Source organism: Chanodichthys erythropterus, chromosome 22 (assembly GCF_024489055.1).
Source record: "Chanodichthys erythropterus isolate Z2021 chromosome 22, ASM2448905v1, whole genome shotgun sequence".
Taxonomy (NCBI): domain Eukaryota; kingdom Metazoa; phylum Chordata; class Actinopteri; order Cypriniformes; family Xenocyprididae; genus Chanodichthys; species Chanodichthys erythropterus.
In genome coordinates, this window is record NC_090242.1 from 33365559 (window position 1) to 33389271 (window position 23713).

The 23713-nt window shown below is 36.9% G+C and overlaps 2 protein-coding genes across 7 annotated transcripts; both read right to left on the reverse strand.

Annotated features, from left to right (window-relative positions):
* hnrnpabb (heterogeneous nuclear ribonucleoprotein A/Bb) lies at nt 1–3901 on the reverse strand. 6 transcript variants are annotated; one of them, XM_067376450.1, is made up of 9 exons: nt 3800–3901; nt 3222–3395; nt 1616–1784; nt 1378–1536; nt 1157–1288; nt 865–958; nt 612–782; nt 438–523; nt 1–331 (listed from the first exon to the last, which is right to left on the reverse strand). In XM_067376450.1, the coding sequence occupies exons 2-8, from the start codon at nt 3374–3376 to the stop codon at nt 453–455; spliced, it is 951 nt and encodes a 316-aa protein (XP_067232551.1). In that variant the 5' UTR covers nt 3377–3395; nt 3800–3901; the 3' UTR covers nt 1–331; nt 438–452. The 6 variants fall into 6 exon arrangements, with proteins under 6 accessions (XP_067232551.1, XP_067232552.1, XP_067232553.1 ...); XM_067376451.1 differs by having other exon boundaries at nt 639–782; nt 1133–1288; XM_067376452.1 differs by having other exon boundaries at nt 1–350; nt 639–782; nt 1133–1288.
* A 5247-nt stretch (nt 3902–9148) lies between these two features.
* On the reverse strand, nt 9149–15879 carry LOC137012154 (small ribosomal subunit protein RACK1-like). Its single transcript, XM_067375250.1, has 8 exons — nt 15678–15879; nt 14398–14569; nt 13116–13263; nt 12282–12377; nt 11611–11721; nt 10814–10954; nt 9450–9560; nt 9149–9291 (listed from the first exon to the last, which is right to left on the reverse strand). The coding sequence occupies exons 1-8, from the start codon at nt 15784–15786 to the stop codon at nt 9226–9228; spliced, it is 954 nt and encodes a 317-aa protein (XP_067231351.1). The 5' UTR covers nt 15787–15879; the 3' UTR covers nt 9149–9225.
* Between the last annotated feature and the right edge of the window lie 7834 nt (nt 15880–23713).

Genomic DNA, 23713 nt, shown 5'->3' on the forward strand with positions numbered 1-23713 from the left:
AAAATTTACTCAAAATCGTTTTATTTCAAAAGCTCTGGCAGCTCCCGAACCTCATGTGGCAAATCCAGTAGACATGTAAAATACAACCATACAATACATTATTCAAAAAAGGTACCAAAAAGTACAGTAAAAATAACACTTCCATCTCTGGAAATGTGGACAAAAGGAAAATAAAATTAAAATAAAAATGTGGAAGTGTGACATTGCTTCCCCTATTCATCGGTTCTGTACAAATGGGTCATGATCTTGTCCGGTAAAAGGAAAGAGTCTGCATGTGTGAACTGTTGTCGGCGTCCCTGTCAGACTCCTGGTTTTTGGGAATACATCAGTCCTGTAGAGGAACATACAGGCTGGAAATCATCATGACAGACAAATGCAAAGCAGCTTAAATAGAATCAAGGCACGCATTTGACATCCATTTGCTAAAAGCAAACTACCTGTTCTGTATGGGATCAGTATGGCTTGTAGCTACTCTGGTGGCCTCCGCGTCTCGGTGTCTTTCCGTAGCTCGCGCTTCCCTGGTCTGAAGAGAAAAAAGACGACAAGTGTGACTGTGTGAACATGGAAGGGACACCAGAATGATCACGAGTGTCTGGAAGATACAAACATACTGTAATCATAACCACCACCATATCCACCATAGTATGGAGAGGAATAGTCGTAGCTGCCATAGCCACCGTAGCCGCCATAGCCCTGCTGGCCACCGTAACCGCCATAGCCTTGGTTCCCATATCCCTGGTTCCAGTAGCTGTTATATCCCTGGTTCCAGTTCTGGTTTTGGCCTGAGGAAGCAGATGTTGCAAGGTCAGACTGGTTTTTATAAAGCTAATGTGGCTGAAACATATATAAAAGCACGTCTCTTACCCCCGCGACCCCTGCCGCGACCTCCGAAGCCTCCGCGGGCGCCATACTGCTGCTGCTGGTAGATTTCCTTGGGCTGGGCGATTTTGATCTCGCACTGAAATCAGAGATTAGAGCAAAGCCGGATTGTGATGGGCTGAATAAAACATTCATGCACCAATAAAAAGCTTGATTAAGCAACTGTGCACACCCACAAATCAATTTAATTTACCCACCATAACTATGCATCTATTGCAAAAATATGAGAGTGTAAAAATAGAAATATACATACAAGGTCTTCCTCTCCATTCGTTACCTTGCTTCCACTAACGTTATGGTATTTCTTCTCAACTATCTTTTTGACAGCAGATTCTTCCTTGAACGTGATGAAGACGAAGCCCCTCCTTTTGTTTGTCTTTGGATCCGTTGGGAGTTCGATATTTTCCATCTGCAAGCATGATTGATAAAGCATTAAAGCTAGTAGACAAAACAAAAAGGGTTTTTTTTTTTTTTTTAAAAGCTCAAATCAAAACTCACCTCTCCGAAGGCCCCAAAGTATTCACGGATCTTCTCCTCTGCGGTTTCAGGGTTAAGGCCACCAACAAATATCTTCTTGACGGGCTCCTTCTTCATGGCCATGGCTTTCTTGGGATCGATCTGTCGGCCATCTAGTCTGTGTTCCTTTTGCTGTAGGACCTTTTCAAAGAAAGGAGATGTTGCAAACATCTGCCACCTAGTGATTATTTGGACTAGAGAGACGCAAAAGCATCCGTACCTTCTCCACACTTTCAGCATCTTTGAACAAGATGAATCCAAACCCTCGTGACCGGCCGGTGTTTGAATCCATCTTTATGGTGCAGTCAGTCACCTCACCGAACTTTGAGAAGTAATCCTTTAGATCTTTCTTACTGGTGTCCCAACTGAGTCCTCCAACAAACATTTTACTGCAGAAAGAAAACAAAGGTTGATACGAATCGATATTAAAAGCACAAACAAAAGGCATCATATAGTACCATAGACAAATGCAACAGTCCGGTAGTAAATTTTATAGTGATCGACAAATATTGATTTTTTTTTTAAACAAACACCGATAATTTGTGCGTGTATGTGCCCGATAACAGATATGTAGAACTGATACTGTTATACTTCTGTTTTTGACATGATTACAACACCACTGAACAGAACAAACCATTTTATTTATAACAATCACTCCCTCCTTGCCTAGGAAAAACAACAAATCTTAAACGCCAATAGAGGGGTCTGAAGGGGAAAAAAAAAAAAAAAAAAAAAGTTTGTTAAATTAGTCTATGTTAGTTTTAATCTTCATATTACAAAATTTATAAAAATCAGTAGCAAAACTAATGTTAATAAGCTAAATGTCTAATGTTTTCAAATGGAGAATATAAATTAAAGACAGGAGTCATATCAACTTTGCAGAAATGCAATACTTCATTTTAAACTACAGTTTTAGTAGATTTATAAGCTGTTTAATAGGCTAAAGAGTGAAGAATAATTCTCTGGATAATGTTAAATGACTGAATATCCTCTGGAATATTAGAACATAGAAACATCATTTTATTGCATTTCTAAACTGGTATGTTATATCAGAATTTTCATTTATCATGAATCCAATTTAGAAAATTAATATTTGATTATGGTAAAATTGTTAAATATTGGTAAAGATATATCGTCAATCTTTTTTTAGAGGTGGAAAAACTACATTACCCATGATTCTGCAGAAGAACATCCAGCAATAAGTGTGTGATGTAATGGACTCAATACTCAAACTACTTGTATATTTGTGTTCATTTTGCAACAATATTGCTTCTATTCACACAGGCACAAAAACATCTTTAAATTTATTAATATTTCTCAGTATTTTAAATTCAATCATGTCATTCGCAATGCCTCAATGTAATTTACATCATTAAAGCCTCGCATACAATTTTCAAACCCGTTTGTATTGTGATTAATCTTGTAACTGGCTGCTTCGGTTCAGAAATCCCAGTGGGAAAAGAAAAGCTTCCGGAATTCTAAAGTCTGATTGGACTAGCCAGTGTCCAAAAATTAGTAGGGAGTCTCCAGGCAACCATAAACACTTCGGCCATTACACTATGCGGGTTTCATAAAGGAATAAACCACTTAAGACGGCGTGCTCTTGATTTTACCGCGGTAAGTGAAACTGAGGCACTCGCTTCACGTATGGCAGCTGCCACCCGCCAGCGTGAGATTCAACTCCAAACAACCCTCATCTCCAACAATGAGCACAAAACCACCCCACCCCCCTCCATTCACAAAGACACATGGCGCCAAGATAGAAGACTTGAAACAAAAAGTCTAAATTAATCACGAAAACGTAATTAAGCTCTCAATATCCTTACCCGGCATCTTCCTCGCCCTTGCTGGCGTCGATCTGTCCTCCATCGCCTCCATTCTCGTCGTCCGCCGCGGCCTCCTCCGCGAGCTCCGCTCCGTTCAGATTCTCCTCGTTCCCGTTCTCGGAGGTTTCCATGAACTGATGCTCTGCGTCGGCCATTTTAGTCGCTTTTGATCACCTTTGGGTTAGAAATTATTAAAGTTTAGCTCACATTGTGAAATAAGAGCTAGAATAATAGAGTAAGCAGCATGGTTACGCCATTAGATTCAACGCAAAAAGCTCGATTTCAGTCTTTAGCTTGATAAATAGACAAGTAAACGAATAAAATCAGGCGCAAAAACGTATTACAACCGCATAAAACCGCATATGTCCTTTGAAAACAAACAAACAAAAGATTCATTCATGCCGATCACGGAAAGCTAAAGCAGCATGCAAAGCTAAACTAGCAACACGATCGCGATAGATTCGTTTTTAAGCACGCTAAACGCATAAAACATGCTCAAATACGCTCTTATGCGTATTCTCATCAAACACAGTTTAGCGCAACACGGAAAACACGCGAAATTAAATTTACCGGCTTACTGTAAAATATTGGCGCTGAAAAAGCCGCTTTCCAAGATGGACTCTCGCGTACTGTACCAACTCGTGGCCACTTTTATAGCACCGGATGAGCTCGTTTGAATAAAGCAAGCTGTGACTGGATGACTGGGAGTGACTAGGCAATGATGGCGTTCTTTGATTGGCCAGAGGCGGTTGAAGCACCACCCCGTTATGGTTTCCTCCTGCGCAGTTCTTTTCTGCTGTTCAAAAACGCGCTAGCACGAGATGTTCCAGAGCGCGTGCACCTTAAAACGGTTAGCGTGTTGTGCAATCAAACACAATGGATATAAGCGTGTGAACACTGTGTATAATATATAGTGTTTTGTTGTTTTTACACTTGTTAGGCTTCCCGAATTAATGTAAATTATTTCTTGCCCGTCGTCGATGAAGGACTGCACTCACAAAGAGGAATTTTTTATGAATCAGTTTTCATGAATCGTTCAGTCCTGGAAAATCTCAGTTTACAATTCCCTGGGTCAATATATAATTGAGGGAGTTTTCATGTCCATGAGATTTATCTCGCAAACATGATTATTAAAATAAAATTTTAAAAGTCTTCAGTGTTCTTCATGATCTTGTCTTTACAAATTTCATAGTTAATTATTATGGAAATAATCATATATTTATAAAAATTTACTAGATATCCCTAAAATGTCAACTAAATAACCGTCCGAAATGAATTACAACCACAATCTCATTACCTAAAAAAACATTTAAAAAACTTATTTAAAAACAGTTTTAATTATATTATTTACATTAAGTTGAAGTAATTGTGAACAATGTGTCTTTTTGGGCAATATGTCACATTTCCAATAGAAATTGACAAATTGAATATATGTCCGAGAAGTCGCTGTCATCTAAGTTACCCATAGCAAATACACCCCTCAAGGAAGAGTGTGTTTTCCAAATCACATGACCTGCTCCACATGATGTCATTTCCTCCTGAAAAGAAAACTAGCAAGACTCCAAGGTATGTTCTCCCTCCACATTTTCAGTTATTTCACCTAAAGTAGTGCTTAGGGCAAATGTGTACTTATCATATGTCAACAATGTTACTACAATGAATTCATAAATAACTTTGAATTTCAATTCAACTCAGTTGTACATATACTATTTAGAAGAACCTCTCTGTAAAATGCCATGTGGTGTCTGGTGCTAGGCAACCATTTTGATTTTATCCCTAAAAACAGCAAAAATGTCAACTAGGTTACCAGTCACCTATGTTACTCTGCAAAGGTAACTTAGTTGACCAAGAGTAACATAGTTGACATTCATGACATGTTCTTATAGTTTTCAGGAGTTCATTTAATATTCTAATTGTACAGTAACTATAAAATACTTTGCAATAAATATTATAAAAGTAAACTTGTTTTCAGGCAAATGCCACGATTATCTGCTGCAGAAAAGATGTGCTCAGGTTGATTCCTGCCCCACAGCACGTGACAGCATGTCATGTTGAAATAAAAAGAGATGTGTGGGAAGATATTGCCAAATCATATCTTACAGTTTTTCTCCATTGGTTTGGCTCATTTCTTGAAACAGAAATTACATTCTCAAAACTACATGGACAAACCTCTAAACCACTTGGCAATTGTTCACAACAGAATTGAATTTCTCATTCATTTTGCAAATTGCAAATGTCTAAGTACATGTCTCAATGTCTCACTACATCTTTGGGAATGATTAAGTACAGGTAGCCTACATTTAGCACAATTTCCAAGTGAATAGATCTTGTTGATCTAAACTGATTGTCGATTCTCAGTCTAATGGTTGTTTGCTCCAAAACGTGTCAGCGTCATTTCATTGTATAAGTCATCACACGCACAATAGTTTGTTCAATTGTCAAAATTAGTCAAGAACATAATACCATGAATACCATATATGAATCCTTGGAACATTTGATAAATTATTACAGCAATTGACAATCAGGTGAAACTAGAACTTGACTAACATGTAACATGTAAGTCAGTTACTGGTTGTCCATCATTATAACTTTTTTACAATTAAGCAGTTGTTCCCAAACTTGTTTGGCTTCAGTACCCACTTTACCTCATTTGTGTATCCAGGTAATCCAGGTATGAAAGTATTTGACTTATCTGACTTCAACATTTTGCCTAAAAACTGCAGCTTACTGTATGATGCAATTATCATTATAATCCTTATTTTGAAGAATATAACATACAATAAGAAAAAGGGTCAAAGAGCTGCAATTAGTGCCTCCCATGTAAATCTAATACTCTGGGTTTTACTGTAACATTTCAGTAAGTCTAGTCATTGATGATTTTCCCCCTCCCTTTCTGTCAAATACCCCCTGTAGTACCTCTGCATAGGGCTACATGTACCCCAGGTTTGGAACCACTGGAGTAGTGGCCAGTAGTATAATGAAGTTGTGGAGAACATAGAACATTCCTATGTAATTGTCTGTAATGTAGTGTATGACTCTTCTGTATGACTGATTTGATGTTTTCTTTTTACGCTATTGTAGAGAATAATGGCATTGGAAGGAAACGAGCGACCAGTGAAGAACTGTTAGTTGTGAAACTCCAGCTTTATTTACAGCACTATAGGCTGCATATAATTTTCATTATTTTTTGTTTGTGTGTTTATATTACAGTATATTATGCTGTATACATTTTCCTTTTACTCTGATGTATGGAAGTTACTTTATGTGTGTTAATGATAATGGTTACAATTTCCTTGGCAGTATGAGTGCAATATATGATGTCAAACCTTGGAGGCTACTCTTACCCTAAAATCCTGTCTTTTTCAGTTTTACACACAATTGTATTCCGTTAGCTAGACAAAAACTGTACAGTAACCATTGTCAGTGAAGGACTGGACTAAGACTGAAAGGTGGACATGAGGGATATTTGCCATAGTGACAAAACATCTAAACATTTTGACTTGCAGTGCTTACACAATGCCAAAGGAACTAAGCATTTTGGGGGCACTGACTGTTTAAATGAGAAGGAAATTTAGTTTTGACACAAACAGTTTAAACTGATGTGCGTCTGTATTTCTCCTTTATGTCATGAAATATTCAACAGGTCTTGATTAAATGCAATAAAAGATTAGCTAACATATAATAATTGATATAGTTTAGGATTGTGTTTGTTAAATACATCATCCTACTTTGTCATGTCCAGTCAACTATGTTACTTTTGTCAACTATGATACTGGGCTGTCAATTAAGTTACCATTATGTTTTTTTAAAAAATATATGTATTAAAATTGTTCCCTAATCTCCAAGTAAATATTTAGAAACTGAGTAGCTGTCAAATATATACCTCAGCATAATTTAATCAAGAAAATTATCATGAATCAAGCAGTTTGGAAACAAAATATACAGACTGGTTACTTCAGTACTTGAAATTTGGGGTTTCAATTGAACAAAATGTGTATTTTCTTAATTAATTGGGTATTTTAATTGAAAAGGTAGGTAAATAGACACATATTCTTCCAAGAGTAATGATTTTTTTAAATGTCTGCCATTTACATAAAGTTAAAACTTATAGGTTTTGTCCGTAACATAGTTGACCAAATAATGAGTAAACTTCTTGTTTTTAAAACTAAATATCTGAAATCAATTATGCCTGAGCTTGGCAATTACTAAAAACAAAATATTTCAGGGATAATTTATCAGGGAAGATAATAATATTTTGTAAATAAATATATTTTTTCCCAGAATTATTCAAACTCAAAATCTCCCACAATTATATATTGACCCCCCTGATATTCCCACGTTTAAATATATTTGTGTACTTCTGCTTTATGGCCACCATTACTATCACTGATTTCTTTGTATAATCTCTATACTTATGTGCATTTTCCAATGACAATAAAGCTAGTTTTGCACCATTTTGAATGGCTTGCAGAGACAAAAGCCACTCATTACTTAACTTTGGACATTTCAATTGGCCTTAAGGGCACATTAACATACAAACACATCCTTTGCACAATATAAATGCATTTCTTTTGTCACAGTTTGACTGTAGCATTAAGTATTTATACAGGTACTTTAAATTGATTAGACTTTAAACATATTGCTTAAAAGCTGTATTTCAGCTTTCCAAGTGAAAATAGAGGGTGAAAGAGAGCGTCCTGGACCACAAATTGTAATATTAAAAGGTTAAAGTTTGGCATGGTGTGATACTATGTTAAAAACAAATCATATAGCAAATATTTGTCAAAGCTTTGCTCATTCATGCATAAACATACTTATTAGTTGCTGAAGGATTCAAAGAATCCAGCCTTTTCTTTCCATCTAATCAACCTCTGTTGTACTTTCCCCCGGTTTCTCAATAGATGCCGTTCCACACCCGTAAGACCTTCGTTCATCTTCAGAACACAAATTAAGATATTTTAATTGAAATCCGATGGCTCAGTAAGGCCTGCATAGCCAGCAATGACATTTCCTCTCTCAAGATCCATTAATGTACTATAAACATATTTAAATCAGTTCATGTGAGTACAGTGGTTCAATATTAATATTATAACGTGACGAGAATATTTTTGGTGCGCCAAAAAAACAAAATAAAGACTTTAGTGATGGCCAATTTCAAAACACTGCTTCAGGAAGCAACGGAGCGTTATGAATCAGCATATCGAATCAGCTGTTCGGAGCGCCAAAGTCACGTGATTTCAGCAGTTTGGTGGTTTGACACGCGACTCGATTCGATACGCGCATTCATAACGCTCCAAAGCTTCCTGAAGCAGTGTTTTGAAATCGGCCATCACTTTATAAGTTGTCATTTTGTTTTTTGGGCGCACCAAAAATATTCTCGTCGCTTCATAATATTAATATTTAACAACTGTACTCACATGAACTGATTTAAATATGCTTTTAGTACATTAATGGATCTTGAGGAAATGTCATTGCTGGCTATGGAGGCCTCACTGAGCCATCGGATTTCATCAAAAATATCTTAATTTGTGTTCTGAAGATGAACAAAGGTCATACAGGTGTGGAACGACATGAGGGGGGAGTAATTAATGACATAATTTTCATTTTTGGGTGAACTAACCCTTTAAGCTAGTCCCAGACTAAAATGCATGTTTGAGATGTTTAAACTGAAAGCATCTTGTACTGACAGATCTTAAAATACATCAGTGCCATTGTTTAGGTCTCAAGATGCACACTAGTAATTTTTTTTCTAGTGAACCTATAAAACCTACTTAAATATCCTAATTGAACTAAGGCCTAATCCTGACTTGGGCTAAGCCTTGTCTGCAGATCAATATGGCATTAAATCAATGCCGTTTTTTACTCAAGACTAATAAACCAAAGAGCGCAGCTAAAGTGCACTGATTTAATACAACAAAAAGACACTATTAACACAAAAGAAATCATTTATTGATTTTTATTCCATTTTTCCACGTGTTGCATTCTGTTCTTGGAATCTACATCTTTATCGGGTCCCGACGGTCACCTGCCAAACTCTGATCAGGTTGTCTGTGTATCCAGCAAAGAGAGTCTGAGAAAAAAAATAGTGTAATTAATATAACCTTGTTGTTTGTCCACTGGTTTCTATTAAAGATTATCCATTGCATTCAGACACAATGACACCCAGAGATCCAGCATCCAAACTGATGCTCTGCAAAATAACCTCGTCTCACACACAATGACTCGTACCTGTCCATCAGCAGACCAGGCCAGAGACGTGCACTGGGGCGGCTCAGCCTTGCTGTTGGTGGTGATGACTTCCTGTCTGAGCTCATCAACAATGATCTTTCCCTCCAGATCCTGTAGAGAGAGAGAGACGTAACAGTAATGTGAGAGAAGAGTGCAAACGAACACCAAATGAAATGTAAAAGTAGATTCAAAATGTTTATTGCAAGTAAAAATCTATTTCAAAATGTTTCTGCACAGCTTTTTACTAAATTATTATTAGTGTGTGATATTTAATAATTTTAATGAAAATAAAAGCATTTTAATATATAATTGAAACATTTTTCAGTGGTGACAAATGAATCTTTAAACCAGAGTCACTTTTTGGAAAGGACAGTTTGAACCGATTAACCAAAATGAATTGAACTTGTCAATTCCATTTTAAAATGTAACACATTGCAATGATTTTGAATGTTGATTTTCAGTGGAGACACAAATGAATCATTAAATCAGAGTCAATTTTTTTTAAATGAACCATTTTAACCAATTCACCAAAATAAACTGTATGCCCATTTTAAATTGAACATGTATTGCAATGATTTTCAATGCTGATGAATTGAAATCACAAGCCAAAATAAACACTTTTAAATGGAGACACGAATCATTAAACCAGAGTACGTTTTTAAATGGACCATTTGATTCACCAAAATAAACTGAACTTGAAAACTATAATTCCATTTTTATCCATTTTAAATATAACATGCATTTGAAATGACTTTCAAATGTTGATTAATTGAAATCACATGCCAAAATCAGCACTCAAGTGGGGATGCAAATTAACCATTAAATCAGAGTTAATATATGAAATGGATGATTTTAACCGATTCACCAAAATGAACTGAACTTGCCAACTTTAATGCCATTTTTGTCCAGTTTAAATGTAACGATGAATTGAAACCACCAGCCAAAATCAACACTTAAGTGCAGACACAAATGAATTGTTCAATTTTTAGCTGATTCTGAATCAGTTAAAAATTGAACAATTCATTTTTGTGAATCATTCACCAAAATTAATTGAACTTACCATTTACAAATGCCATCTTTGTCCATTTTAAATGTATTAACATGTATTGCAATGATTTTCAATCCTGATGAATTGACATTACCAGATCAGAAGTGTTTCAATGAATGATGCCAATATAAAAATGGCAAATACCGACAGACTGCCATGTCCAGCAACACTAAGGTCACAAACTGCATGTATTGTTGAAACAGAGCAATGATATAATCAGGTAAAAAGAGTGAAACTACACCATACTGCAAAGAAAATGTTTTGATGTGAAAATACACTCATAAATCACACAGTTAGGACAGAAAGCTCATCGTACCCAGATCTTGATGCTCGGCCCTGTGGCGGCACACAGCCAGTATCTGTTGGGACTGAAGCAGAGAGCATTGATCGTGTCACCGCCGTCCAGCGTGTAAAGATGCTTGCCTTCGTTTAGATCCCAAAGCATGGCTTGTCCATCCTGAAGACAGAGACACAGGGAATGTCAAACCTCCTGATCATTTATAAAGTCATCCAGCATAATGAGGGCACAGAACTGCATTAATAATGCATAAAGTAAATATCAATCATTAGCCTTAAAGGTTAAGTTTAAATGGTGTTTTTTTTCCCCATTTATCACCATGACTGAAAATGATGAGCAAGGGACCCCAATTCTGAAATTTAAAAGGCAGCTATTTATGTTGTAAAAAATTAAATAAATATATAAATACAAATATTATATCAATATTATGTGTGTAAAATATTATCTGGATGATTTTTAGTTTGTTATGCATCATTATTCAATTTTTATTAATTTAAATACATTTTATTTTAATCAATTTATTTATTTTAAATTTTTTCAGGCATTTATTTTTATATGTATAAAAGACCCAAATTACACTAAAAAAATCTATTTTATAAGCATGCAAAATATTATCTGTAATTAATATTATCTATTAATTAATTTCAACCCTTTTATTAATGTATTTTTACACCATTTTTCTCTAAACTCCCTTGCGGTCCCCTGGGGGTCACTGGACCCCAGTCTGAAAACCCCTTGTCTGTACGATTTGAAGATTGACAGGTCCTAGGTTCAGATTTGGACCCTAAAACAGGACCATACACGGTGAAACTGACCTTTCCTCCAGATGCACAGAGGGAGCCATCAGGGGACACGGTGACGGTGTTCAGGAATCCGGTGTGTCCGATGTGATTGGTCTTCAGCTTGCAGTTGGCCAGATTCCACACCTGAAAGAAACAAAATACTCTGAGTGAAAAGACCAGACACACTTATGGAGCCCTTAAAGGGACATGGTGATAAGAGGAAAAATTATATCTCCATGCTTTTGCATTCTTCCCCAGGGAAATGTTTCGTTTGCCTGCAAAACCTTTGGATCCGCTCGCAAAGAATTCAAATATCTGCAAATGAACGCACAACCTATGCAAGCGAATGCAAAAGCATAGAAATATATTTTTGGTCCTTTAGGGGCTTCATACAAAAATATATTGATTCAAAAGTTTATGCATTTTGTTCAGTATTCTCTCTGTTGACGCATGTCCGACAGATGATCTGTTTAATGTTACGTGCTACACAAGGATTTTCCAATCTCACAAAATGTTGAGTGACACATGAAGTACATGAAAGCAACAGGGTCTTATCCTCTAAAATGCACACTATTTGAAGTCGTTCTTCTATTTGAACCGGCTAAATGAAAACCTTACAGCCGTATCTTCTGTAAAGCCGTTTCAAAACAATGTGCATTGTGAAAACCTCTATAGAAATCAAACTGACTTGACTTAGTTCTCACCTTGACCATCTTGTCCCAGCCGCAGGAGACGATGATGGGGTTACTGCTGTTCGGGGAGAAACGGACGCAGGAAACCCACTCAGTGTGACTCTCGTCCTGAGGAACAACACAAACATGTCAGTGTGGATCGATCAAGCTAGAAGATCAGACATCAGCTTGTAAAGCCTGACATATGAAATAAAAAATTTTTTTTTTTTAAATGAAGCAATTTATTAAAACTTTAGACAAAATCTAAGAAAATGTGTTTTTTTCTAAGCATCATATTTGATTCTTCAGGCTCATATCATCCGATACAGTGAGAATAAGGCCCAAACTGAGTAAAATATGCAATTTGGTGCAGATGTTTTTATATGGACGAATAGTAAGATGAAATTCTGATGCAATATAAATATCATTCATCACTCTATATATGCCAATAATGTCTTAGTAAGATTATATTCAATGCTTAGTTTTATGATCAAAGCTCTGAAGTTTTAAAACAATGCAATACAATGATGATTGAGAGATGAACAAATAAACCTTCCTCAGAAACCCCATTATCTATTTGAGCCTCACATTTGATTTTTATATTAGATGATGTATGGATAATGAAGTAAACCCAAGCTCCTTCAGTGTTCATCTTGAAATATACCAAAAAATATAGCAAAATTTGTGTTTAAGTTGATAATCAAAAAGCCTCGCGCATAAAAAAGAAATGTGCATCTCAAATATGATGCAGCAGACTTTATAGGGTTAAGCCACTTTGATCAGGCCAAAATATCACTGCTAAAACAGCCTAATTTTTCATTTGCATCAAGTTAACTATGATGACCACACTGACAAACCCAATCTCACCTGAATGGTGTACTTGCAGACGCCCAGGGTGTTCCACAGCTTGATGGTCTTGTCCCGAGAGCCAGACACGATCTGCCGGTTATCAGCGGAGAAGGCCACGCTCAGCACGTCTTTGGTGTGACCCACGAAACGACGGGTTGTGGTTCCACTGAAAAGAACATTTGAAGAGCAGGAGGTCACAAACCTGAGGGCTATTCACACTGCACCCTGGGTAAAGGAACATTTCACACTTGTAATTCAGCATAGCTTTTTACCCGGAGCAGGATTAAAGCCGCTTTTGTAGTGTTAACCCCGTATTGCATTGACAAAGTTGTGAAACGATGTGGTGTTAGAAAGTTACAACCAGGTTTTAGGAAGTTTGGATGTTAAAGGGTTAGTTCACCAAAAGATTTACTCACCCTCAAGTCATCTTAGGTGTATATGACTATCTTCTTTCAGAAGAACACAGTCGGAGCTATATTTAAAAACATCCTGGCTTTTCCAAACTTTATAATTATAGTGAATGGGGGCCGAGGGCCTCATCCTAGGTGGATATGACTATCTTCTTTCAGATGAACACAATCGGAGTTATATCCTTAGTCCTCAGAGGTTTATAATGGGAGTGAATGGTGGCCGAGATTTTGAAGCCCAAAAAAAGCGTATACATCCATCATAAAGCACTTGAAGGCGATGATTTGTTTATATAAAGCATATACATTTACATTTTTTTCAAAAATGTCCGATCGTTTCGCTAGATAAGACCGTTATTCCTCATCTGGTATCGTTTAAAGCCCTTTGAAGCTGCACTGAAACTGTAATTTTGACCTTCAACCGTTTGGAGTCCATTGAAGTCCACTATATGGAGAAAAATCCTGGAATGTTTTCATCAAAAAACATCATTTCTTTTCGACTGACGAAAGAAAGACATCTTGGATGACATGGGGGTGAGTAAATTATCAGGAAAATTTTATTTGAAAGTGAACTAATCCTTTAACCCCCTGGAGTCGTATGGATTACTTTTATGATGGATGGATGTGCTTTTTTGGGCTTCAAAATCTCGGCCCCCATTCACTCCCATTATAAACCTCAGAGGACTAATGATATAACTCCAATTGTGTTCATCTGAAAGATGATGGACACCTAGGATGAGTAAATCATGGGATAATTTTAATTTCTAGTGAACTAACCCTTTAAATAGAAGTAGTGTGACACTTGAAGCAAGATAACACAGGGTTTAGAGTGACCCAGGGTTAACTAGTTCAGCCCTATAGAGTATTTGGAGTTAAGACACCCTTGTACTCACGTGGTGAGGTCCCACAGACGCAGAGTGCCGTCCCACGAGCCGGACAACGCAAACTGACCATCTGATGAGATGACCACATCGCTCACGAAGTGCGAGTGTCCGCGCAGGGCTCGCTGAGGAATCCCGTAGTTGGTCTCATCACGGGTGAGTTTCCACATGATGACGGTCTTATCTAGAGAAACAAGAGCAGGAAACAAACAGGAAGATATTAGTGTCATTAGGGTTGCAAAATTCTGGGAATTTTCAAAGCTGGAAACCTTCCATGGGAATTCACGGGAATATATGAGAATTAACAAGAATATATTGGAATTAATGGGAATTTGCAAAATTGCAGGTTAGCCTATTACATGCTCATTTGATCAAAAATACAGAAAAGAGCAGTAATATTGTGAAATATTATTACAATTTAAAAAAAATTTGGTTTTCTTTTTTGATATACATCAAAATATAATTTATTCCTGTGAATGCAAAGCTGAATTTTCAGCATCATTACTCCAGTCTTCAGTGTCACATGATCCTTCAGAAATCATTCTAAAATGATGATTTGATACTCAATTATCAATGTTGGAAACAGTTGTGCGGTTTAATTTTTGTTAAACGTGCTACTTTTTTCAGGATTCTCTGATGAATAAAAAGTGAAAGCATTTATTTAAAATAGAAATAATTTCTAACAATATACATTATCATTCAAAATTTTGGGATCAGTAATTTTTTTCTCTTTTTTTTTTAAGTTATGAATACTTTTATTCAGCAAGAATATGATATAAAGTGATATTGTTAGAAAATATTTCTATTTTGAATAAATTCTGTTCTTTTTAACTTTTTATTAATCAGTGAATCTTGAAAATAGTATCACAGGTTCCAAAAAATATTCAGCAGCACAACTGTCTCCTGTGATAATAACTGAGTATCAATTCAGCATATTAGAATGATCATGTGACACTGAAATGAATAACACATAACTGCTACAATAAAATATATTTTAAATATTTACTAAATTAAAATTGAATGCAAAAACTAAACTGTTATTTCAACAAAATGTTTATATTTGTTTTTATATGATACCTTGAATATATATATACACATTTCCCAAAATTTCCACTTAATTCCCATAAATTCCGGTCAAGCTTCCAAATTGGAATATTTCTAAAATTCCCCAGGTTAAGTTCCCTAGTCATTACAAACAACCAGTTAGCAGCTGTTCAAACACTGTTAGACAGTACCATAGTACCATCACAGCACTTGCTGTAGCTGAGCAGTAAACAGAGTCTGACTGTCACCTCGGGACGCGGACAGAATCATGTCTGGAAACTGCGGAGTCGTGGCGATCTGGGTCACCCAGCCGTTGTGGCCCTTCAGGGTCCCTCGCACGGTCATCTGCTCGGTCATCTCTGCGCTCGGTACCGGTCGATGGCTGTAGATTGAGCTGGACGGGCTGAAAAGCCGCTTTACTCAAGTTTACAGCACAGGAAAAGGACCGGCCTCACGCCGGAAGTACATATTCATGCCGGAGAGGCGGCGCAATGCGTTGTGGGAGTTGTAGTGCGAATGCAGTGACGTCGTATTTTTTTAGTTTTAAAATAAAGTAAAGTGGATAAAATGATTTATTTTACAACATAAATTACTCGCAATCATACCTTAAACATTCATTTTGAAGCCCGTTTTTTTTAAATAATAATAATATAATAAAAAATATAAAAACACATGATAATAAGATACTAACAAGTTCCTATTATGTAAAGACTGTATAAAATCTTCTTTCATTGACTGCGGTCAAAATAATCATAAAACAATTAATGCATATTCATGCCGGAGAGGCGGTGCAATGCGTTGTGGGAATTGTAGTGCGAATGCAGTGACGTCGTTTTTTTTTTTTATTTAAAATAAAATAACATAAAGTGGTTAAAATGATTTATTTTACAATATAAATTACTCGCAATCATACCTTAAACATTCATTTTGAAGCCTGTTTTTTAAAATAATAATAATAATATTATAATAAAACATTATTATACAAAATAAATACACATAATAATAATAATAATAATAATAATATACTAACAAATTTCTATTATGTAAAGACTGTATAAAATCTTCTTTCGTTGACTGCGGTCAAAATAATCATAAAACAATTCATGCATATTCATGCCGGAGAGGCGGCGCAATGCGTTGTGGGAGTTGTAGTGCGAATGCAGTGACATTGTTTTTTTAGATTTAAAATAAAGTAAAGTGGTTAAAATGGTTTATTTTACAACATAAATTACTCGCAGTCATACCTTAAACATTAATTTCGAAGCCCGTTTTTAATAATAATAATAATATAATAAAAAACATTATTATACAATATAAAAACACATAATATTAATAATAATAATAAAAAATAATAATAATAATACACTAACAAGTTTCTGTTATGTAAAGACTATAAAATCTTCTTGAGTGCAGTGAAAATAATCAGAAAACAATTAATGTACATCCATTTCTACTATTATATGACATACAAAACTGTTTTGGTAATTATTCTTGCGTGTCCACATTGCTTGACTCTTATTTTCGAGTTTTCCGGTTAAGTGAGAAATAGGAGCAGAAAAACATATTCGATGTTTCCGCCCGGTTTCGAACCGGGGACCTTTCGCGCGGGAGACGAAAATAGTTGAGCTTAACTTCCCTTAACTTTTCCCATTCATTCTCTATGGTAGTGCTTAACACTACGGATGCAATATATTTTTGCCCACAGGTAGATTTCTTGGCGCTGTTTCGCCTTTTCCGTGGCGGGACATTTAAATAGCGAGGTGTCATCTGCCAGTCATTCGCTGCAGCGGAAGATAGGAGACGCGCGATTTACATATTAATTACAAAAAGGTTCGTATTGTGTTATTCTGCACAACACCTACTTACAGAAATTACGCGACTTTATTTAACTAAATCACTACGTGTCTGTCCTATTGTTTTTCTCAAGAAGTCTTAACATTTTACTTCAGGTTTTACGCTTTTACGTCACGTCTGTTTTACCTCAGAGATCAGTGCAATAAGCTTACAAACCTAAAAGGTAAGATGCATTCTTTACTATTTTTAGGAAATAATTTGTTGTTTGTTGTTATCATCATCATCATCATCATCATCATCATATAATCGTTGTGTTTATTGTTTTAAATGGTTTGTGAAGTTTAATGTAAATAAAAACAAGTAGCCTAGCCTATGATTCGGTTAGCAAAATTAAATTGATAAATTACAGTAAGCCAAACTTGATAGATAATGCAATACAATTTATTGGAGTATCTTTAGGTATCACTAAAAGCTTGTTCATTTAACTTTTATAAAATGTTTTGTGTACGTTATGTAAAAAAATAAAAAATAAAAATATATATATATATATATATATATGTATGCATGTATATGTGTATATATATATATATATATATATATATATATATATATATATATATATACACTACCGTTCAAAAGTTTGGGGTTAGTAAGATTTTTTTAATGTTTTAAAAGAAGTATCTTCTGCTCACCAAGCCTGCATTTATTTGATTAAAAATACAAACAAAAACAGTAATATTGTGAAATATTATTCCAATTTAAAACAGCTGTTTTCTATGTCAATATACAGTAAAGTGTAATTTATTCCTGTGATCAAAGCTGAATTTTCAGCATCATTACTTCAGTCTTCAGTGTCACATGATCCTTCAGAAATCAAATATGATGATTTGATGCTCAAGAAACATTCATTATTATTATCAATGTTGAAAACAGTTGTGTACAAATTTTTAAAAAAGTTCAAAACAACAGCATTTATTTAAAATAGAATATTTTCTAACATTGTAATTGTCTTCACTGTAACTTTTGATCAGTTTAACTCATCCTTGATGAATAAAAGTATTGATTAATTTTATTTCTATCCCCCAAAAATAAAATTAAAATTCTTACTGACCCCAAACTTTTGAACGGTAGTGTTTAATGTTACAAAAGATTTAGATTTCAGACAAATGCTGTTCTTTTGAACTTTCTATTCATCATAGCATCATGAAATAAAAAGGTAAATAACTGTTTTCAACATTGATAATAATCATAAATGTGTCTTGAGCATCAAATCATCATATTAGATTGATTTCTGAAGGATCATGTGACACTGAAGACTGAAGTAATGATGCTGAAAATGTGTGTGTGTGTGTGTGTGTGTGTGTGTGTATATATATATATACAGTGGCATGAAAAAGTATGTGAACCCCTTGCAGAATCTGTGAAAATGAGAATTATTTTAATAAAATAAGAGGGATAATAAAAAATGCATGTTATTTTTTGTTTAGTACTGATAAGATATTTTACATAAAAGATGTTTGCATTTAGTTCACAAGACAAAACAATAGCTGAATTTATTAAAATAACCCCATTCATAAGTTTGTGAAACATTGATTCTCAATACTGTGTGTGGTTACCTGATGATCTACGACTGTTTTTATGTTTTGTGATGGTTATGTAAAAAGAAAATATAAAAAATAAAAAACATAATACTAATGTTTTAATTGTAATATACTATATGCTAATTATGTTATTTCATTAAGTATTTTAATGTGGTCATGATTTCAGGTCATCAGCATGAAGAAGACTGTCTTTTTTCCCGGGAGAGTCACCCTGTCCTTCAGGAAAGGCCCTTCAGGCCATTTACGACAGGACCCATCTGAAGAGGCAAAAATAATTAAAGATAACCCTTCTTTGCAGGACAAGTCAGCACCTCAAAGAGAAGATCTGGTCAAGACCAATGCCCGTTCTGTTGTTTTACACAGAGGAGGGGATGTCTCTGACAAGCAAGAGGTGTTAGGAGAATATGTTCTTCAGTTTGGCAAGTACAAGGGCAAGTCCTTCAGGTGGTTATTGGAGAATGATGTTGGCTACGCTTTGTACCTGTCCAGTAAGGTTGAGGAGGAAGAACGGGCTGGGCAGTTCAACCCAGAAGGTCCTTGCAAGGATAGCCTCATTTCCTTTCTTGAATACTCAAGAAGCTTCAAGGAAATTGAGGATCTTAAACAGTATCTGTCTCAAAGGCCAGATCCAGTGCCAGTCTTGTCAGAGCATGACAATATTGTTGGATTTGGAACAAGAGCACAAGATACTTGGAGAAAAATTTGGGATACCAGGGCTGATGGATATGCTTCCTTTATAATGAGGCAGAAATGTGTTCCAGGTAGTAAAATGTATCTGTTGCAGCAGTATCTTTTAAAGCAGCAGCAAAACCAACTGGCCAAAAACCCTCCTCTGTTGCCCTCACCATCATCTTCCACTGCAAGGCCTCTGGTTCCTTCAAGTACTGCCTCTGATCATCCAGGTGAGTTAATAAAATTCATGCATACTTGATTAAAAGTCTCCTGATGCATTAAAGTCTTCTGGTGCATTTGTTTTATTTCATAGTAATGGAGGAGGATGAGGAACTGGAGAAGATGATGTTGAGTCTTTCTCCAACAAAATATCTCACACAGCCGAGTAAGTGAACCAACAATCATTTACAGTGTCATGTTTTTTATATGTAGCCATGTCTTGTTCTTTATGAAATTAAGTTGCACATACTTCAATGAAACTATTCATATTTTAATGCTTAATTTTTTAGGATCGTCTGCAGCCCCTGGATCCACAGTCTTGTCTAAAAGAGGTTATTTTCCACATCAGTTTTGGGGGATTATTCTGTTATAGACAGATTTATCCTCCATTTCTGATTTTGAATGATTTTGTTTGTTGTTTTGGCAGTGTTCTTGCCTGTTCTAAAACACATTCTTTTGTTCTACTAACTACTTTTAAGGGATAAACATACCAGTGACGAGGGTGAGTGCACTTCATGAATTGTATGCATGCATGCTATTTAATTGAATTTGTTGTCTTTAAGTAAAAATTCTACTTATATTATAACAGTTAAATCTGAACATTGTTAGAATTTTCAAACTAGAATCTTTAAATAAATTATGATTGTAGTGACTGTTTTACCAGTTTTGACCATTTTATTTTAAACAAAATAGACAAGACAGTGAAAACATGCACATTCAATGTTTTATATATATATATATATATATATATATATATATATATATATATATATAAAATATATATTTTAATACGTGTCCTTTTCTTTGTTCAATGCAGTTCTGCCTCAGCCTCCACCATCAGTCTCCCATTCTCCCATTCCACCAGCTCCTGTGTGTAGGACTTCTTCACAGGGTAAAGGCCCTGTACCTACAGCACCTGCACCAACAACCTCCACACAGACCGAGGCCCTTAATATCCCACAATGCAGCTTTGGTGAGCATACGAGACTTCATTCAAAAACATTAGCAAATTAGAAATGTTTCCAAACTTTTGACAGGTACTGTAAAGTTTGTAACATCATCACATGCAGTCTCCCATTCTCCCATAATTTTTATTATGATTATTTTATGATATATATTATGATTATTTTAATTATTTAATATGATTATTTTAATATGATTTTATTATTGATTAAGCACGCAGCTGAAGTAAAATTGAAGTGAACTTCACAGGGGTGCTGAAAAGACATACTCTCATTATACCATTGTTAGCATACCACACCCCTAATATTATAAAGAGTCTTGACATGTGTTTGCATGCATTTACATTACTACTTATTAACACATTTACTTAGGGACAGTACTACAGGGTATTAGAATGACATTACATTTTTCTGTGTTAGGGAGGCATAAACCACCAGCAACACTCTCAAAACCAGACCGGCCTGATGAATATAGTGCCATTGCATCTCCACGGCCAGGTTGGTATATGGACATGTACATATGCCGACTCTACTGTAAGGATATGCCTGTTTCTGATCAGTGTTGTTGTTTTTCACCAATTCCCTTCACTCCAGTGAGGGTTCCTTTGCCAGTACCTCCCGAGTTGCTTGAATTATCTACAAGCAAGACCACATCGCCTTTGAGACCAGTTCAGGAAACTGTGTTCTATCAGTGTAAGGACTTAATGTAGCATTTTACTTAATCAAATTTAAAACAGATTTAGCATATTTAACAAACGTAATGCTCATGTATGACTGTCACCCATGTCATCCTACAGCCCTCATCCCAGTGACCTCTGCACAGTCTGCAGCCTCTACTCCTCCCTCAGGACCCCCTGCAGCTGCTGGCCAGTCTTTCTCAGGACTCTCTGCAACCTCTACTGGGTACCCCTCATCTCAGTTGGAGGAGAAGCCTGCTGTTCCACCACTGCCAAGCTATGAGCAGGATGTGAGCCGATGGCACTGCTCTCAACAACAGAGAATCTGGATGAAAACAGAAATGGAAGCCTTGGGACTGTGGCCAGGCTCTAAACCGGTGAGACATCCAATGAACATGATTTCCTTGTGGCGTTACCCACCTCAGCCTGAGCTTATTGATGCTGTCTATGACCTGCCATCACCGAAATACTTTCAGCTTCATCCATTCTTCATATGGAAGCCAGAGCATGCCATTATGGAAAGAGTCCGCAACAACTACACTCTGCCATGTCTGTACGGCTGTCCGAATCCTCACGTTGTCTCATCAGGAGTTGGGCGTCCCCGTGTCATTATTGGTACAAGCAGCCAGTACTACATACTGGCCTCTCGGCTCAGCTGTAAAGTCTGTAAAAAATACTGGTTTGCAGACAAACCCCAATGGATGGACATGCTGCCAAGTCGGTTCTGCAACATTTTGCCAGCTTTTCTGACACACAAGAAGGCCATATGTAAGACTGTGATGGATGAGCTGCGGCGCACAGGAAAATCTCCCAATGACATGGCCAATCAGCTGAATGAAGCTCTCCACCTCAGGTATGAGCGTGCACACCTGGCTTACCTGTCCACTGTTAAGAATGTGCTGGATGGGGATAGTGGACTTTATGGTCAGCAGACCATCACAGGGGCACTAAGAGCAACAAATACTCCTGCTCCATTCGGTGAATATGGTGATGTGGTCGGCTGGTGCGGAGTAACAGTCTCAGCCCACTACTTGGTTGACTGCCTCATTCAGGAGTACCATAGGCAGGAGAGCACACTCAATCTGCTCCTCCAAGGCACGTTTGGACAAGCCTTAAGGGCTGACCATACCCGCAAAGTGGCCCGTAAGGTTGTGCTTGCATCAGGTACTATGTCGTCATACGCTGTGATGAATGAAAACTGGATGGTCTTGTCCTGGGTGATGCTGCAGTCTGAAAGTGATAAATCCCTGCAGCCAATGTATGAGGGGCTGTCCCGTCGTTACATTTTTGCAGGACTGCCAAAAGCCAACTACCAGTGGGTTGACAGGTAAGAACCATCCATCACAATTTCCTTCCCACCTATAATATATTTGTAAAGTAAACAAAATACAGTATGGCAAATACATGTATCCTATGTATTTGAATGTTTAATATTTTAAATATACTTTGTGTGTGGAACAGAGATTGCTGTGCTGCCTTCAGGATCCCAAACCCCGAGCCCCAGGAGCACCTCTTCTGGGATTCTTGGAAGACCACTGAGGCTATAGTGGCTTCGGCAACCTCTGGACATCTCATCAACACATGTGCCTCCCGCAAAGAATACAACAGCAATATCAACATCAAGCTGGACTTGTTTCACTGCATGCGGCGGTTCTCCAGAGAGTGTGTGTCAGAGCACCATCCACTGCACAGTGCTTTCTGCAAGTTTCTGTCAGCAGCTTTTAGTGTTGTGGACCAGACGGACCTACAGAGACTGAAACAGGCTTATGTCTTCTGTGGGATAGTGCCTGCAAATCCAACAAAGCAGCACATCAGGGAGCACTGCCGCACCAGGGTCCCACACCCCAAAGAGCTGCTGGAGAGAGTGGAAAGCGTTCTCCAAAGATTCTTTTCAGAATGCGATCCTGATGGTGTGCCACTGTTCAAACCATCAATGTTGAAGGTGTGGAGGATTCAGCGAGTACACATTCTCAGAGGCTGCCTGAGTGACCCAGAGGTTGCGGAGGGGATCCTCTATAGGCATGGTGGAACAGTCCAGCTGAACCACGTGAAGGGGGAGGCGGCAGCTGTACCCGTTTGGATCCCTGTGAGAGGCACCTCTCAGCAGGAGGGGTTCCATTTCCATCAGGCGAGATGGGTCACAGGCACTCAGGTATCCACAGAACTTTTCCAGGCGCAGGGCATGATTGGAGTGGCTCGCTGGAATTTTCAGCGCCTTGTTGACCTGAAACAGCCTGGAGTGAAGCTGCCTGCAGTTTTTGATCCTGTGCTGATCATGGAACTGAACAAGCTCTCAGACGTGGTGACAGGCCAGGCCAAGTACCTTGCATTACTTGTCTCACAGACAGACACCAGAGAA

What these genes read in the sequence shown, in the direction of transcription:
- hnrnpabb (XM_067376446.1), bottom strand. Translation starts at nt 3,376, where the DNA reads ATGGCCGACGCAGAGCATCAGTTCATGGAAACCTCCGAGAACGGGAAC. An exon ending in CGAATGGAGAGGAAGACCTT is followed by an intron (nt 959 to 1,132) that starts GTATGTATATTT and finishes CTCTGATTTCAG; the next exon opens with TGCGAGATCAAAATCGCCCA. An exon ending in TCGCGGCAGGGGTCGCGGGG is followed by an intron (nt 783 to 864) that starts GTAAGAGACGTG and finishes CTGCTTCCTCAG; the next exon opens with GCCAAAACCAGAACTGGAAC.
- LOC137012154 (XM_067375250.1), bottom strand. Translation starts at nt 15,786, where the DNA reads ATGACCGAGCAGATGACCGTGCGAGGGACCCTGAAGGGCCACAACGGC. An exon ending in TCTGCAAGTACACCATTCAG is followed by an intron (nt 12,378 to 13,115) that starts GTGAGATTGGGT and finishes GTTGTTCCTCAG; the next exon opens with GACGAGAGTCACACTGAGTG. An exon ending in TCTGTGCATCTGGAGGAAAG is followed by an intron (nt 10,955 to 11,610) that starts GTCAGTTTCACC and finishes CTCTGTCTTCAG; the next exon opens with GATGGACAAGCCATGCTTTG.